A 13,527-nucleotide genomic window follows, 5' to 3' on the forward strand; every position below is an offset into this window, starting at 1 on the left:
TCTGTGCTTGACACATAGTAAGTGCTCAATAAATATCTGTTAAATGAATGAACTGACATTAAACTAAATAAAGCTAAATTTTCAAAATGGCTACAAATTTTAAGGCAAACTTCTGAACAAATGAGCAAACTGCCAAGAAAAAAACTGTGTTTTTCCTAAGTACTCACAGCCAGCTCTTTAATGATCTTTCTAAAAAAAAAAAAAAAAAAAATCACCAGTGATCTGTACTTAAGTTACTAGTTTCTGGACTTCACCCTTATCCCTCGTCATGTTTAGGAAACAATTCTTCAGTTTTAGTAATATTATCACATCATTCTACTTTAAGTTGTCACAGTCACTAACAAGAAACAGGTTGTTCTGTGAGATAAAATTACACACACTACCTAGATAGAAAAATATTAATATAAGTAAATATTCATGTGAAATTGAAATGTACCTTCCAGAAATTTTAAAGAGGCCTCATTCAGTTTAACAGAATCTCTGGTTCATGGAATGAGTGGAAAATAATACTTATGAGCAGGGGACCTTCCTGTGCCTCTTTTCAACTCAGAACACATCTCTTCTTCCATTTCTCTGGCCTGTCAGAAAGCAAAACACTTAAAACCAAAATCTAGGGTTCTACCCTATCTTGTTTATTAGTACTCAAGTCTCAGGAAAAGCAGTCACTGCCTGAGGAAAGAGCCTGGTGAATCTCAAACAATGGAAACCACAATTAATTCACAAATTGACAGCACTTCTCATGTAAGTTTTATAGCCCTGTATGTTTCTTTCTGAAGTACATATTACTGAATTTGAGAACAATACTGATGATCCTGTTATATGCTTAGCAAAATCTTTCAGTCAGTAATGAACTCAATAGTGGAATCTAACTTTTCATTAGAACACTATGGCTACCATAATCAGTTATCCCTGAGTTCACACACACTGTAGGTGTTACTTGTAAATATGGTCTATCTTTGGAAGAAATAAAAGCTGCCGACTACTTAATTACCAAACATTTGTGTTATTAGACCCTACTGATTTTAATGTTAAAACACGTTTCTATTTTTGTCTTTCTAATCCCAATTAAATCTTCCTAATTAGAACAAGGCTCAACCTTTTTTTTTTTTTAAGTAGCAGGAAAAAATCTTTAAAAAATCAGCTTGCCCCATCTAACACAAAAAATAGTGTATTTTAGTTTTAGAAAAGCATTAACAGAGTCAAAATCTGGGTTTTACTATCATCTCAGTCAATAGTAAGTAGCTGTATGACCTTGGACAAGTTATTAAGTCTCTAGATTTCAAGATTTAATTTTTAGCATTAATGGAAATGAATTTAAGCAAGTAAAATAAATTTAACTTACTTAAAACTGTCAGTTTTCTGTTTAGCTTTCCAAATCTTGGATTCATACAAACTTTCCCAACTTTTGATCTGTCAAATTTCCGCAAGTATTTCAGATTCTGGATAATTCTTGGCCTAACTTAAAATATCTTTAAGCTAGACAGAATTAGCTATATAAAGAAATAAACTTTACTAAGGATTATAAATTGATTACTTTATGAAATAAATATTGACCCTATTTTTAGCTTTTATTATATTTAAGGAGATGTCAGAAATTATTCCTACCATCCCTCTTCCTGGACACATTCAGTGCAATGCAACATTACACTACTGCTGGCATAAGTACAAGTTACATAGAAATACTTTCAATTAAAATATATGTACATAATTTCAAGGCATTTCTTGAAAGTAAAGGAAGTCCAGTGATAAAATTTGTTATAATAGTAGACGCAACCACATCACTGAATAGATTTATAACTGATTAATAAACATTGTTCTCCAAGATTTAAAATTTTTTTCTTCAATAAATATACAAATTTTTGTTTTATCACCTTAATAACTCTCCCTCTAAAATTTTGTATACTGGTGATATTAGTGCCCTTTTACAGACAGACACATAAGTACCACTAGAGGCCACCAAATACTTGACTTTTTAAACTGGCAAATTTATAAGTTTATAAGATGAACACGCACAGTAATATACATAACTGGGAAGGTTCCACATGAATACCCAAACACAACACAAATTTAAGCAAAAAGACATGAACATATTTCACATAGTACATAGGATGCCTGGACCACCAAAACCTTGATTAGACCAGGAATGGGGAATGGGGGGATAGTATCAAAATATCATTCCTTACATACCTATGAAATAGATAAAATGGTCTAGAAACTTGATGCTCTCTCTAAATAGCTGTTGTCTTTTATAATCAAATTATATACCTACAGATAGGTATATATACCAATATAGACATATAAATAAAATCCCAGAGTGCATCAGTCTTTCCTCCACATCAGTCTTTCACATATAATATTGTTTTTATAGCTAAAGTTGTCTACCACTATAACAATTAAAATTTTAATAAAGAAGTTCTATTGTCAAAGTCACCCCACAGATTTGAATATATCCAAAATTCCAACTTCAAGAAAACTTGGCTCAGCAGAATAGATAATACCTGAGAAAACTGCTCTGAGCTCTTAAGTGAACTGTTGCTAGTCTCTCTTGTCCCCTCACTTCTTCCAGTGTTGTGCACCTCCCTAAAGTGCAAAAGATAGAAGGCACAAGCAGCATCCCGAGATTCTGTAGACCTAAGTGAAAACTATGAAGCAAAATGGGATTTCTTGCTGACTATCCACCTTTTTTTTTTTTGCATGAAGATACACTATTTTCCAACAGTTGTCAAGTAACCTGGAAAAACTTTATCTTTTGGTTTTTGCCCAACTAAATGTTGCAAAGATATTCTCTTTTTAAAACCTTTGTAGTTTTAGCTTTTACCCTTAGTCTATGATACAGTTTAGGTTAATTCTTGGCATGAGGTACGGTTAAAACTAATTTTTTTTTTCTAAATGGACATTAGTCATTCCAGTGCCATTTGTTGAAAACCCTATCTTTTCTACAACTGAATTATCCTGGTAATGCTACTGAAAATGAATTTACCATATATTTACGGGTTTGTTTCTAGATGGTTACATGGATATACATGTTTATCCTTAAGCCAATATCACCATAATGTCTTGAATATTGAGCTCTATTACATGTCTTAAAACTAAGTAGTGTAAGTCCTTTAACTTTGTTCTCTCTTCTCCAAATTATTTTCACTATTTACTATATATAGGTCTTAGAGATTTATTCATATCACTGCATAAAGCTCTATCTCACACTTTTCTAAAAAAATTTAAACCAGTAAAATATACATAACAAAATTTATTAGGTTAACCATTTTTAAGTGTACAGTTCAGTAGTGTTAAATACATTCCCAGTGTTCTGCAACCAATTTTCAAAACTTTTCATCTCATAAAACTGTACCCACTAGACAACCTCCCATTTCTCCCTCTCTCTGGCCCCTGGCAACCATCACTGTGTTTTCTGCGAATTTGACTACTCTAGATACTTCCTATAAATGGAATCAGACAGTATTTGCTTTTTTGTGATGACTTACTTCATTTAGCATAACATCCTCAAGATTCATCCAGGTTGTAGAGTACGTCAGAATTTCCTTACTTTTTAAGGCTGAATAATATTCTGTCATACGTACATACCACATTTTGTTTATCTATTCATCTGTCAATGGATACTTGGGCTGCTTCTACCTTTTGGCTATTGCGAATAATGCTAATGTGGACATGTGTGTACAAATACCTATTTGTGCCCCTACTTTAAGTTTTTTTGGGTGTAAACCCAGAAAGAAAGTTGCTGGATTATATAGTAATTCTATTTTCAATTTTTTGAAGAACCACCATACAGTTTTATATAGCACCTACACCATTTTACATTCCTACCAACGGCGCACAAGGATTATAATATAATCTCTCCACATCCTTGCTAACACTTGTTATTTTCTGGGTTTTTTTTTTATAGCGGCTGTCAGAATAGGTGTGAAGAAATATCTCACTGTGGTTTGGATTCGCATTTCCCTAATAATTAGTGATGTTATTAGCATCTTTCATGTGCTTATTAGCCATTTGTACATCTTCTTCTTACTTTAACAGTTACATAATATTCTGATGAGTAGCTGGCACCACTAATTCACTCAATGTCCTCCTTACGGACATTTATACACTTTCCAGTTATCTGGGATGAGTAACCTTTTATATGCATATGTATATGTAACCATACCAATCAATGTGTTCAGAATAGTCCCAGTTTATGCATGTTTTCCAATTCACTACCTTTCACTCTCAAAAGCATTCTGGTTTAAATAATATATATTTATACTAGGGTCAGTTTAGCTATAGATAAAGTGCTAGAAATGAAATTAGGTAAGAACTAATTTTGCTTAAATTTTCCAGGCTACTTGTTACCAGAACTCATCCCACATTAAACCTGGTATTAGAAAAAAGATATCAAAATATGGATTAGCTCTGTCTGAGCCCTGCAGGCAATAAAATTAGATTACAGTTATTGCATAAGAGAATAATCAAAGACATGACTAGGATTCAAGTCCAAAAGACTGACAGAATAACAATACCACTAGTTTCCAGAGAAAACAAAACACCAAAAAAATGAAAACTGAAACAGTAATCAAAATAGCATGGTACTGGCATAAAAACAGACACACAGATCAGTGGAACAGAACAGAGATTCCAGAAATAAACCCAGGCATACATGGTCAATTAATGTATGACAAACTATACAAGAATATACAATGGGGAAAAGACAGTCTCTTCAATAAAAGGTGCTGGGAAAACGGGACAGCTACATTCAAAAGAATGAAATGGGACCACTATCTTACACCATATACAAAAATAAATTCAAAATGGATTAAAGACCTGATTGTAAGACTTGAAATCATAAAGCTAAAATAAAACAAAGCCAGCAAGCTCTTCGACATCAGTCTTAGCAATATTTTTTTGGACCAATCTCCTCAGGCAACGGCAACAAAAGCTAAAATAAACAAATGGGATTACATCAAAATAAAAAATCTTTTGCATGGCAAAGGAAGCTATCAACAACAAAAAGGCAACCTACTGAAAGCAAGAAGGTATTTGCAAATCATACATCCAATAAGGGGTTAACATCCAAAGTATATAAAGAACTTATGTAACTTAACATCAAAAAAAACAAACAACCTGATTAAAAAATGGGCAGAGGACTTAAATAGACATTTTTCCAAAGAAGACATACAGATGGTCAACAAGAACATGAATAGATATTCAACATCACTAATCAGGAAAATGCAAATCAAACACAATGAGATATCACCTCACACCTGTCAGATTAGCAGTTATCAAAAAGACAAAAAAAAAAACACAAGTGTTGGCAAGAGAAAAGAGAATCCTTATGCATGGTTAGAGGGAATGTAAATTGGTGCAGCCACTATGGAAAATAGGATGAAAATTCCTCAAAAATTACAAATAGAACTACTGTATGATCCATAAATTCCACTTCTGGGTATTTATCCAAAGAAAACAAAAACACAAATTCAAAGAGGTATATGTATTCCTATGTTCACTGCAGCATTATTTACAATAGCCAAGATATGGAAACAACCTAAGTGTTCATCACTAGATGACTAAAGAAGATATTACTTAGCCATAAATAAAAGAATGAGATATTGTCATTTGCTACAACATGGATAGGCCTTAAGTGTTTTATGCTAAGTGAAATAAATCAGAGAGAGAAAGACAAATATATTATTTCACTTATATGTGGAATCTAAAAAAACAAAACAAACCGAAACAGAAACAGACTCATAGATACAGGAAACAAGCTGTTGGTTACTAGAGGTGGGAAGGGTTGGGGGGCTTATGAAAGAGGTGAAGGGGATTAAGAGGTACAAACTTCTAGTTATAAAATAAAAGTCATGGGGATACAACCAATAATACATATTTGCAAACAACATTTGTATTAAGTTAAACCTGTGTAGATCTACATCTTCCTCAGAAAGTTCTTTATGGCCTCAAAGCATCAGATATAACAGAACCCCAGCGTGACAAGAAAACCTTGGCTAGGCTGGTTCTGAGAATAGTACTGAAGTAGCAGATCATGAAGACTAGGTAGGTGAAAGACTCTCTAGCATAAATGATGCTATCAAAGCATTAGTAAAATAAGCAGAACTGTAAGTAACTGAAAGTCTAGTATAGGATAACAAACCACTTCAGCTAGCATGGAAGATTGTGAGAATAACCCCAAGATTAATTGCTAGTCTACTATCTCAGATGCACCGTCTAGACTCCATCAGATTCCAACCTGCCACATGGTTCTATTTCTTCAAAGAGAGAAGTATTCAGGAGTAGGAAACAAACATATGAGTGCAAAACACCACTTTCCAGCCTCAACTCCACTTACATCCACTTGCAGTGTTGTGAACGTAACTTTGAGAGTCCTTTTTGTAGTCCTTATGTTTCAAAAGCATTTTTTTCTATTTCATTGCAGTATTCTTATGTTTTCAGCCTCAGCTCTAAGCAAAATCAAGTCTTCCACACATCCTTTACAAATTGAATTCAACACCGTAAGTTTAAAACAGAATTCAACACCCTATACCCAACCTCAGTACAGAGGCTTTAGATGCCACCTATAGTATCTTTCACAGGTACCTTTTTAAATTAATTTTTAAAATTCTTAGCTGTCTTCTTGTATTTGCTCAAATCTGTCTGGCAAATTATCCTGCCTATCTTTATTCTAAATAGTTACTTATACAGCTGGCTTTTTAACTCACATATAGGAACCTACATTTTTACATGCTATATTTCATCTTCTTAGGTAAAGGGCCTGTAACTCCAGCTTTTTAAAATCTTCGTGAACCATGATTCTGTCATCCAGCATGTTCAATAATTTTTCTCATTCTCCTTTCATGTATATCCCTCAACAAAGAGGAGAGAAAATTCTCTTCCATCTTCCTATACTCAGTTCCCTGACCAAACAGTACTTACATCTAGGTCAGAAGGACAACTGCTATCCCATTTGTTGTATTCAGTGCATTCTAAACAGCTTAAAGATTAGTGCTTATATTTAGTTCTCTGCTCTCTAATAGTATCCCATACTAAGGCTACTTCTTCTATGTCACAACTGTAAAATGTTCAATACAAGATATTTTTCCATCTTCTCCCCAATCTATGTTTACAATTACAGAAAACTGGATTTATAATAAAGGTAGTCAAATCACTAGTCTATATATTACTGAATTGATTTCTGAAGAACCTCAAATTTAGAAATTCTGTTTACTCCTCTTTAACTCAAGCCACAACATTTTTTTTGTTACAATACTTCAGTCTTCTAAAAAAATTAGATAGATTTATAAATGCCTCAATGCAGGCATACCCTATTATTGCATGTATTCTAAATTAGGATATAGAAAGATTCTCTTCTGAGACAGGACATCTTTAAAAAGAACTAGTGCCAAAACAATACTATTTTGCTGATGTCCAAAACCTAGCCAATAAAAACATTTGTTCCCCAAATCAGAAATAGATTGTTAGCCATAGAATGCCTCTGCAAAACAATTCTTAAATTTTCTTTGAAATATTGTCACTAAAATTAACTGAAACGTTATTTATATAACTGTCTGTGGTTTCCATGTATGCCTAAAAAGCACAAGAAAAAGATAAAAATATCCCAGAAAGGGAAAAGCAGTCATTATGTTTGGTTTAGCTTATTTTCATATTTTTATTTTTAAAACCCATTCAAATTAAAGTTCAGCATTTCTCAATAGAATAAAAAATGGCAATTCTTTACATAAAAAACAGAAAGAATAAGTTCAGCATCCTTTAAATTAAATTTGGGATTTGACTTACTAGTGAATTAATTGCTAAAATCCTTTTCCACAAGTCATAAAGTTTAGTCTTTAGGCTGAATACATTACCTTTCAGTTAGAATTTATAAACATCAGATATGTGCTATCTGGGGAAGGAGATGAGGCAAAAGAAAATAATTACAATATAACATTATCTCTGAACCCAGATTTGTTCTCAGATAAAATAAATAAGTGAACTTGGTTTCTATCCAATAACGCAGCATTCTTTAAACATTTCTGAGCCTCAATTCTTCCAAATTATAACCCTGTTTTCAGATCTGGCATTTACACTAAGATACAAATGCTAACCATCATTTAAAGTCACTCTTAGAATACTTTCAGATCTTGGCTAGTATTAAGAGTCGAAAGACTTGACCTTGACTCCTAGTTTTTCTGAATCTTAGCTATTAGACCTTAGTAAAACTGCTTAAACTTCCTACTCCACAGTTTACTTATTCCTAAATTATATATATATTCCTGCCAATCATCAAATTTATGTGAGTTCATCATAGTCTATCAGTCCTACACAACTGTTAGATATTAACATTAATGTTATATGCTAAAAGTTGTTCTGCTGCCTTGGAAGGGATAAGATTTTTTGCCCTATAAACTTTTGGAAAAGGGTCACTACCACCCTGTAGTCAACAAACCACTTAGGTAAGCCAGATCACCTTCAATAAGACTAAAATTGTATTAGGCCAATTAGATCTTGAAGCTACTGCAGTTACTCTAGATTATACAGTATTTTACAGTTATTCAAGTTACTGTTGTTCATTTGCACAGTAGTTGCATTGCTCTAATACATGAAGTATAACACAAAACAATAAATAATAAAAAGACAAGAAAAATATAAGTTAATGATTCTCTTTTAAAAATGGGCTTTGATAGATGTTAGATAAATTTATTGTGTACTTGACAAAGCACAAATAGATACTAGAGGATTAGAATTGCTATGAATTATAGAAAAATTAAAAGGAGAATGAAATCCCAATGTAATCCAGCAGATCAAATATTCTTGAAATATTAACTAGCCTAAAAATTACTGAAATGCTTTGCTAAGAATCAGCCAAGAAGTGATCTAGGAAAATCTTAGTTGAGGACAAGTTCTGTCTACCTCTTAGCACCTCCATTTTACTATTCAGCAGCACAGGACTCTGCTTGTTATTGGAGAGAGATTGACAACACTTGAACATGGGAATGTCTGCCATACAAACAAAAAATACCGTTTTCTAAGTAGTAAAATCAACATGTCCTCCCTCATTACTGGAGAAATATCAGAGGGATCACAGTATCTATTCCCTTACCTTTCAAAACACAAAAATTATCCCCTCTCTGTCATAGCTAAAGAGCTAGTGCCAAATCATGATATTTATCTGCCCCAATGATGTCTGTTGTTCTTGAAAACTTATGAAGGTGGTTCACTGTTTATACTGTCAAGTTGAGGTAATTTATATCCCTCCACACCTTGATGTGAAGGAAGTTCTGAAAGGACCCAAGCACCAAAAGCTTTCCCCATTCAGTCATCACTGAAAAGGATGTTGAAAGAGGGTTTAAAAGCTTTAATAAATGTGGTTATTCATACCATATGGCCAATTACTAGTATTTGTTGACATGTGGGGGAGAAGAAAAAGCAATACAACAGCTCTCCAAAAAGTTACTTTTCCTTAGATCCTCACTATTTCTCCCCAGTTTTAATACCACAATTCAAGTGGGTCTACAGAACCCACAGCCACCTTTGTACAGCTGTTATAACCATCAAAGTTAAGCATCCAGAGATGTATCTTTTATCTTCAGCAAAGCAGAAATGGGCAGTCATTAGCTAGAATGATAAAATTCACACTTTTCAACATCAGTTTTATTCCTAATGGGTATTTCTCACTATGACAACAAGAAAATGAACAACTCTTCCTCTGCAGGAGGTTCTGTAAGATTGCAAACAGCAATGACAGTGACAACAATAACAATACTAATGTTCATCAGCTAGCTACCTCATTTATTGAACACTTTATGAAGACACTGTTCTAAGCATTTTATGAGTATTTTTTCCCATTTTATCTTTACAACAACCCAATGAGATTAGTACTGTTGTTATCTTCACTTTACAGATGACGATTCTGCTGCTGTTAAGTAACCTGTCAAAAACCACGCCATGCAGCTGAGATTACAACCCAGGCAGTCTTCCCACAGCCTGCACTCTTCACTACCACACTACACCAAATGTCCTCTTGAGAAGGACTTTAAAGAACACTTCCCATATATGCGTGTGTGTGTGTGTGTGTGTACATATACACACAATATGAATGCATACACACACACAGTCTGGTATGTTTGAGAACCAAAACTTTATGGCCATATTGAAAAATACTTTAGTGATCATCTTCCAAGTCCCTCATTTTACCACCATGGATCTGCCACCAGGTAAAATGTCCTAGCCATTGGAAATTACGCTCAACCATTAAATTTCTTTAAAATGGCTGACAAAAATAAAGCAGTTGAATTGCACTATTATAAAGACCTATAACTAAAAAGAAAGAATTCAGATTTGTGATTTCAAGACCAAACTCAACAAGACTGGAAACCACTAAACCAACCTTTAGTTTTCTGTCCGTTTTTTGTTCTGTTTCCACCAAAACAATAACTTAGAAATTTTCAGAAAAAAAAAAAATATTTGTTTAGTGACACACTATCACTGAAGCTACTAGGCTAAGGTTTTGACTAAAGAATCAGGAATTTTTTCAGCTTCCACGTATGTAAAGATCATCAACTTCACCTTCAGAGAAAAGTTTAAAGGGGAAAAGAACAGCAAAACAGGCATTCCAAAATCAATACGTTCAAGAGATTACTGTACTTAGACACAGAGAACAGACCGTTGGTTGCCATAAGGGAGGGTGGGCGGGGGGATGGGTGAAATAGGTGAGTAGGGGAAACATTAGTGAGAATGTTTGCATCTTGAATCTGGGTAATAGTTAATGTCAAAAATTCATCAATCTGTACATTAAGATTTGTATATTTTATTGTATGTACTTCAATTAAAAAAAATTACTGTACTTGGGGACAGAGAGTGGGGATTATTTCTAGTAATATATTACAGTTAAATCACCAAATTATTTAATAGCAACTGTGATATAAATATAACCATAAATATAACATCAGAAGTATTATTATAAAAGTACAACAGTACAACACCAACTTACCAATTCAATTCCCTGTGGAAAAGGCGTGTCATCCCAGTCCTTCTGTGGAAATCTCTGGATTATTTTCCCCAGACCTGCTCCTGACCCTATTAATAAAATCAAAGTGAATTAGTTATAGAATACTAAAAAATCTGAATACTCATTATATTAATACTTGCTTCTTAATGAGTATTTGTTGAACAAACCAATATGTTGACTAAAAATGTTCAAGTTTTTAAAGGCATAAAAGTATTTACCTTCTAAACAAAATATTGAAATGATAGGCAATCCCTATCTGATGGATTCGCAAAAGAGTGACACATATGAAAAGCTAAGAAAAATAGAGGCACTGAAATCTAGAATCTCTACCATGCCCTTTGTTCCCAATAAGTACAGCAATCTTCTCAGTATCTAAAGTTGAAACATTAAAAATTTTTCTATGGAGACAAAGTAATTGTAAGTGATAAATAAAATGGTACTGTTAGCACTAAGCTTCAGTTATGAGTTATAAGCACTGTTATAAGTAACATATTTTTGACCCATAAAAAATGGCCCGGGAACTTGACCATTGTCTAGGCAGGGTTTCTCAACATCAGCACTATTGATATTTTGGGCCTGATAACTGTTGTGTGTGTTGGGATGAGGGGAGAGGGGAACTGTCCTGTGCATTATAGGATGTTTATCTGCATCCTTAGCCTCAACCCACTACTGCTAGTAGCCTACTACTCACCGCATCATTACAACCAAAATGTCTCTAGACATTACCAAATGGCCTGGGGGTCAGGGTGGGGGGGGACTGCTCCTGACTGAAAACCAGTGGTCTATATCATTGTTATAAAATTACCCTGTGACACTAAAGAATGGATCAACTTACAATCAAACACTGGGCATGTAATCTGTGAATAACTTGGAGATGGAAAGTACATGTTAAATCTAAATTGGTTTTTGCTATACTTCTTTAAAAAGCTTCATGTGTTTACATATTTTATATGCTGTCCCAGCTCACTCTGAAGTAAAAGCAACAATACTCTGATTATTTGTACATCTAACTTAAGGAAACCTTGAACACCTGATCCAAATTGTTAAAAAAAATTTTTTAAATCACCCACTATCATCTGTCATTGTCATCCCTGTAATTCAACTTCCACTTGTGGGGGAAAAAAAAGAGAGGAAACTAAATTAAAAGTGATTTATCACAAGTGCTCATTTTTCAAACTCTATCTCAAGTACAACCAATTCTGATATCCCAAGCAGAGCTAATTTAACAAATGGCTAGGTACAGATGTATGCAAATGAAAAAGACATGGCTCCTATTCTCAAGGAACTCATGATGCATTAGGAGGAAATGATAATTTGAGTACATCATGGTAAGTACAATGACAGAAGGAAACCTAACCTGGCAGAGAAGACAAGACCATGGAAAACCTTCTAGAAGAATTGACCACAAGCGTTTCCTTCCTTTTAGTACCATCTAAAGACATATGTGTTTAGTACCATGTGCTAGAAGCACCCAGCATACTGAATGCCTGGGACTTAGTTCACACTGAGTTAAATGTTTACTTTAATAAATTCAGTAATATTCACAAATTGTTTTAAGCTTACATCTCTCTGACTTTTTAAACAAAAATAAATGCATATTATTATCTCATATTTAACCAGGTGTCTCTACATTGTTTGTTCAGTTCTGAAAATCATATCTAATATATTTTATTTAAGCTCAAAAACTATTTTATTGTGTTAATTTGTACCAATTAGAAAATAATAAATGTTAACTGGAAAAAAATTTTAAATACATAAAAACATAAAAAAGAAATCATCCATAATCATATACTTGGAGACAATTACTGTTAATATTTTAGACAATTTTATCCAAGGTTTCTGGACACATGTATTTTTTCTAGAGAATTTGGATCAAACTAAATCTAGCTTGACATATTGGTTTATTACTTAACATTTTTACAATGGGCCTTTAATATTGTACATACATTTTCTAGTTTCTCACTATTATAAACAATGCTCAAAAAAATGAAGTGTCTTTTTATATACAGCTTTATCTTCATATCACTTTTACCCAGAATAATTCATAGATATGTAACTGCTGGGTTAAAGAATATGAAAATCTTTAAAAGACCTGCACAAAACCAAAGGACCCATCAAAAAGACATTTAACAATTTTTTAAATATTCTATGTATAAGAATGAGACTGACATTTTCATTACATCCCTACCAACTACTGTCAATTTGAAAGATGAAAAGTTCCTGATAGGCAGGAGCATAACTTTAAAAAGTTCTCCAGAAGCAAAATATTATTTACTGATTTCATGATAATCAGTGCTTCAATAACACAAGAGCTTAGTTTGAAATGCTACTATAACATTTATAAATGTACACAGAAATATGATTCATGAGTGAGAAGCCTTTCAGTTATATGATAATGTTTGAAAAGAGAAGTTAGGTTAGAAAAAGGCATAAATAAAAATGGTAAAAAAGTATTTCACTACAAATAAAATGTGGGAAGAGCTACAATAACTTGATTTCCAAGTATCAAACACATAAATTGCTGAGGCTAACAACTTTTG

The 13,527-nt window shown here is 33.2% G+C and overlaps 1 protein-coding gene across 3 annotated transcripts in view; it reads right to left on the reverse strand.

The window, feature by feature from the left end:
• The window catches only part of SBF2 (SET binding factor 2), a 558,284-nt gene that overhangs the window by 428,714 nt on the left and 116,043 nt on the right, over positions 1-13,527 (reverse strand). For all 3 annotated transcript variants that reach the window (XM_057507357.1, XM_057507356.1, XM_057507359.1), the window contains exon 2: positions 10,970-11,055. In XM_057507357.1, coding sequence (XP_057363340.1) covers positions 10,970-11,055 — 86 coding nt within the window. The remainder of the gene's footprint in view (positions 1-10,969; positions 11,056-13,527) is intronic.

This window comes from Manis pentadactyla, chromosome 9, assembly GCF_030020395.1.
Source record: "Manis pentadactyla isolate mManPen7 chromosome 9, mManPen7.hap1, whole genome shotgun sequence".
Taxonomy (NCBI): Eukaryota; Metazoa; Chordata; class Mammalia; order Pholidota; family Manidae; genus Manis; species Manis pentadactyla.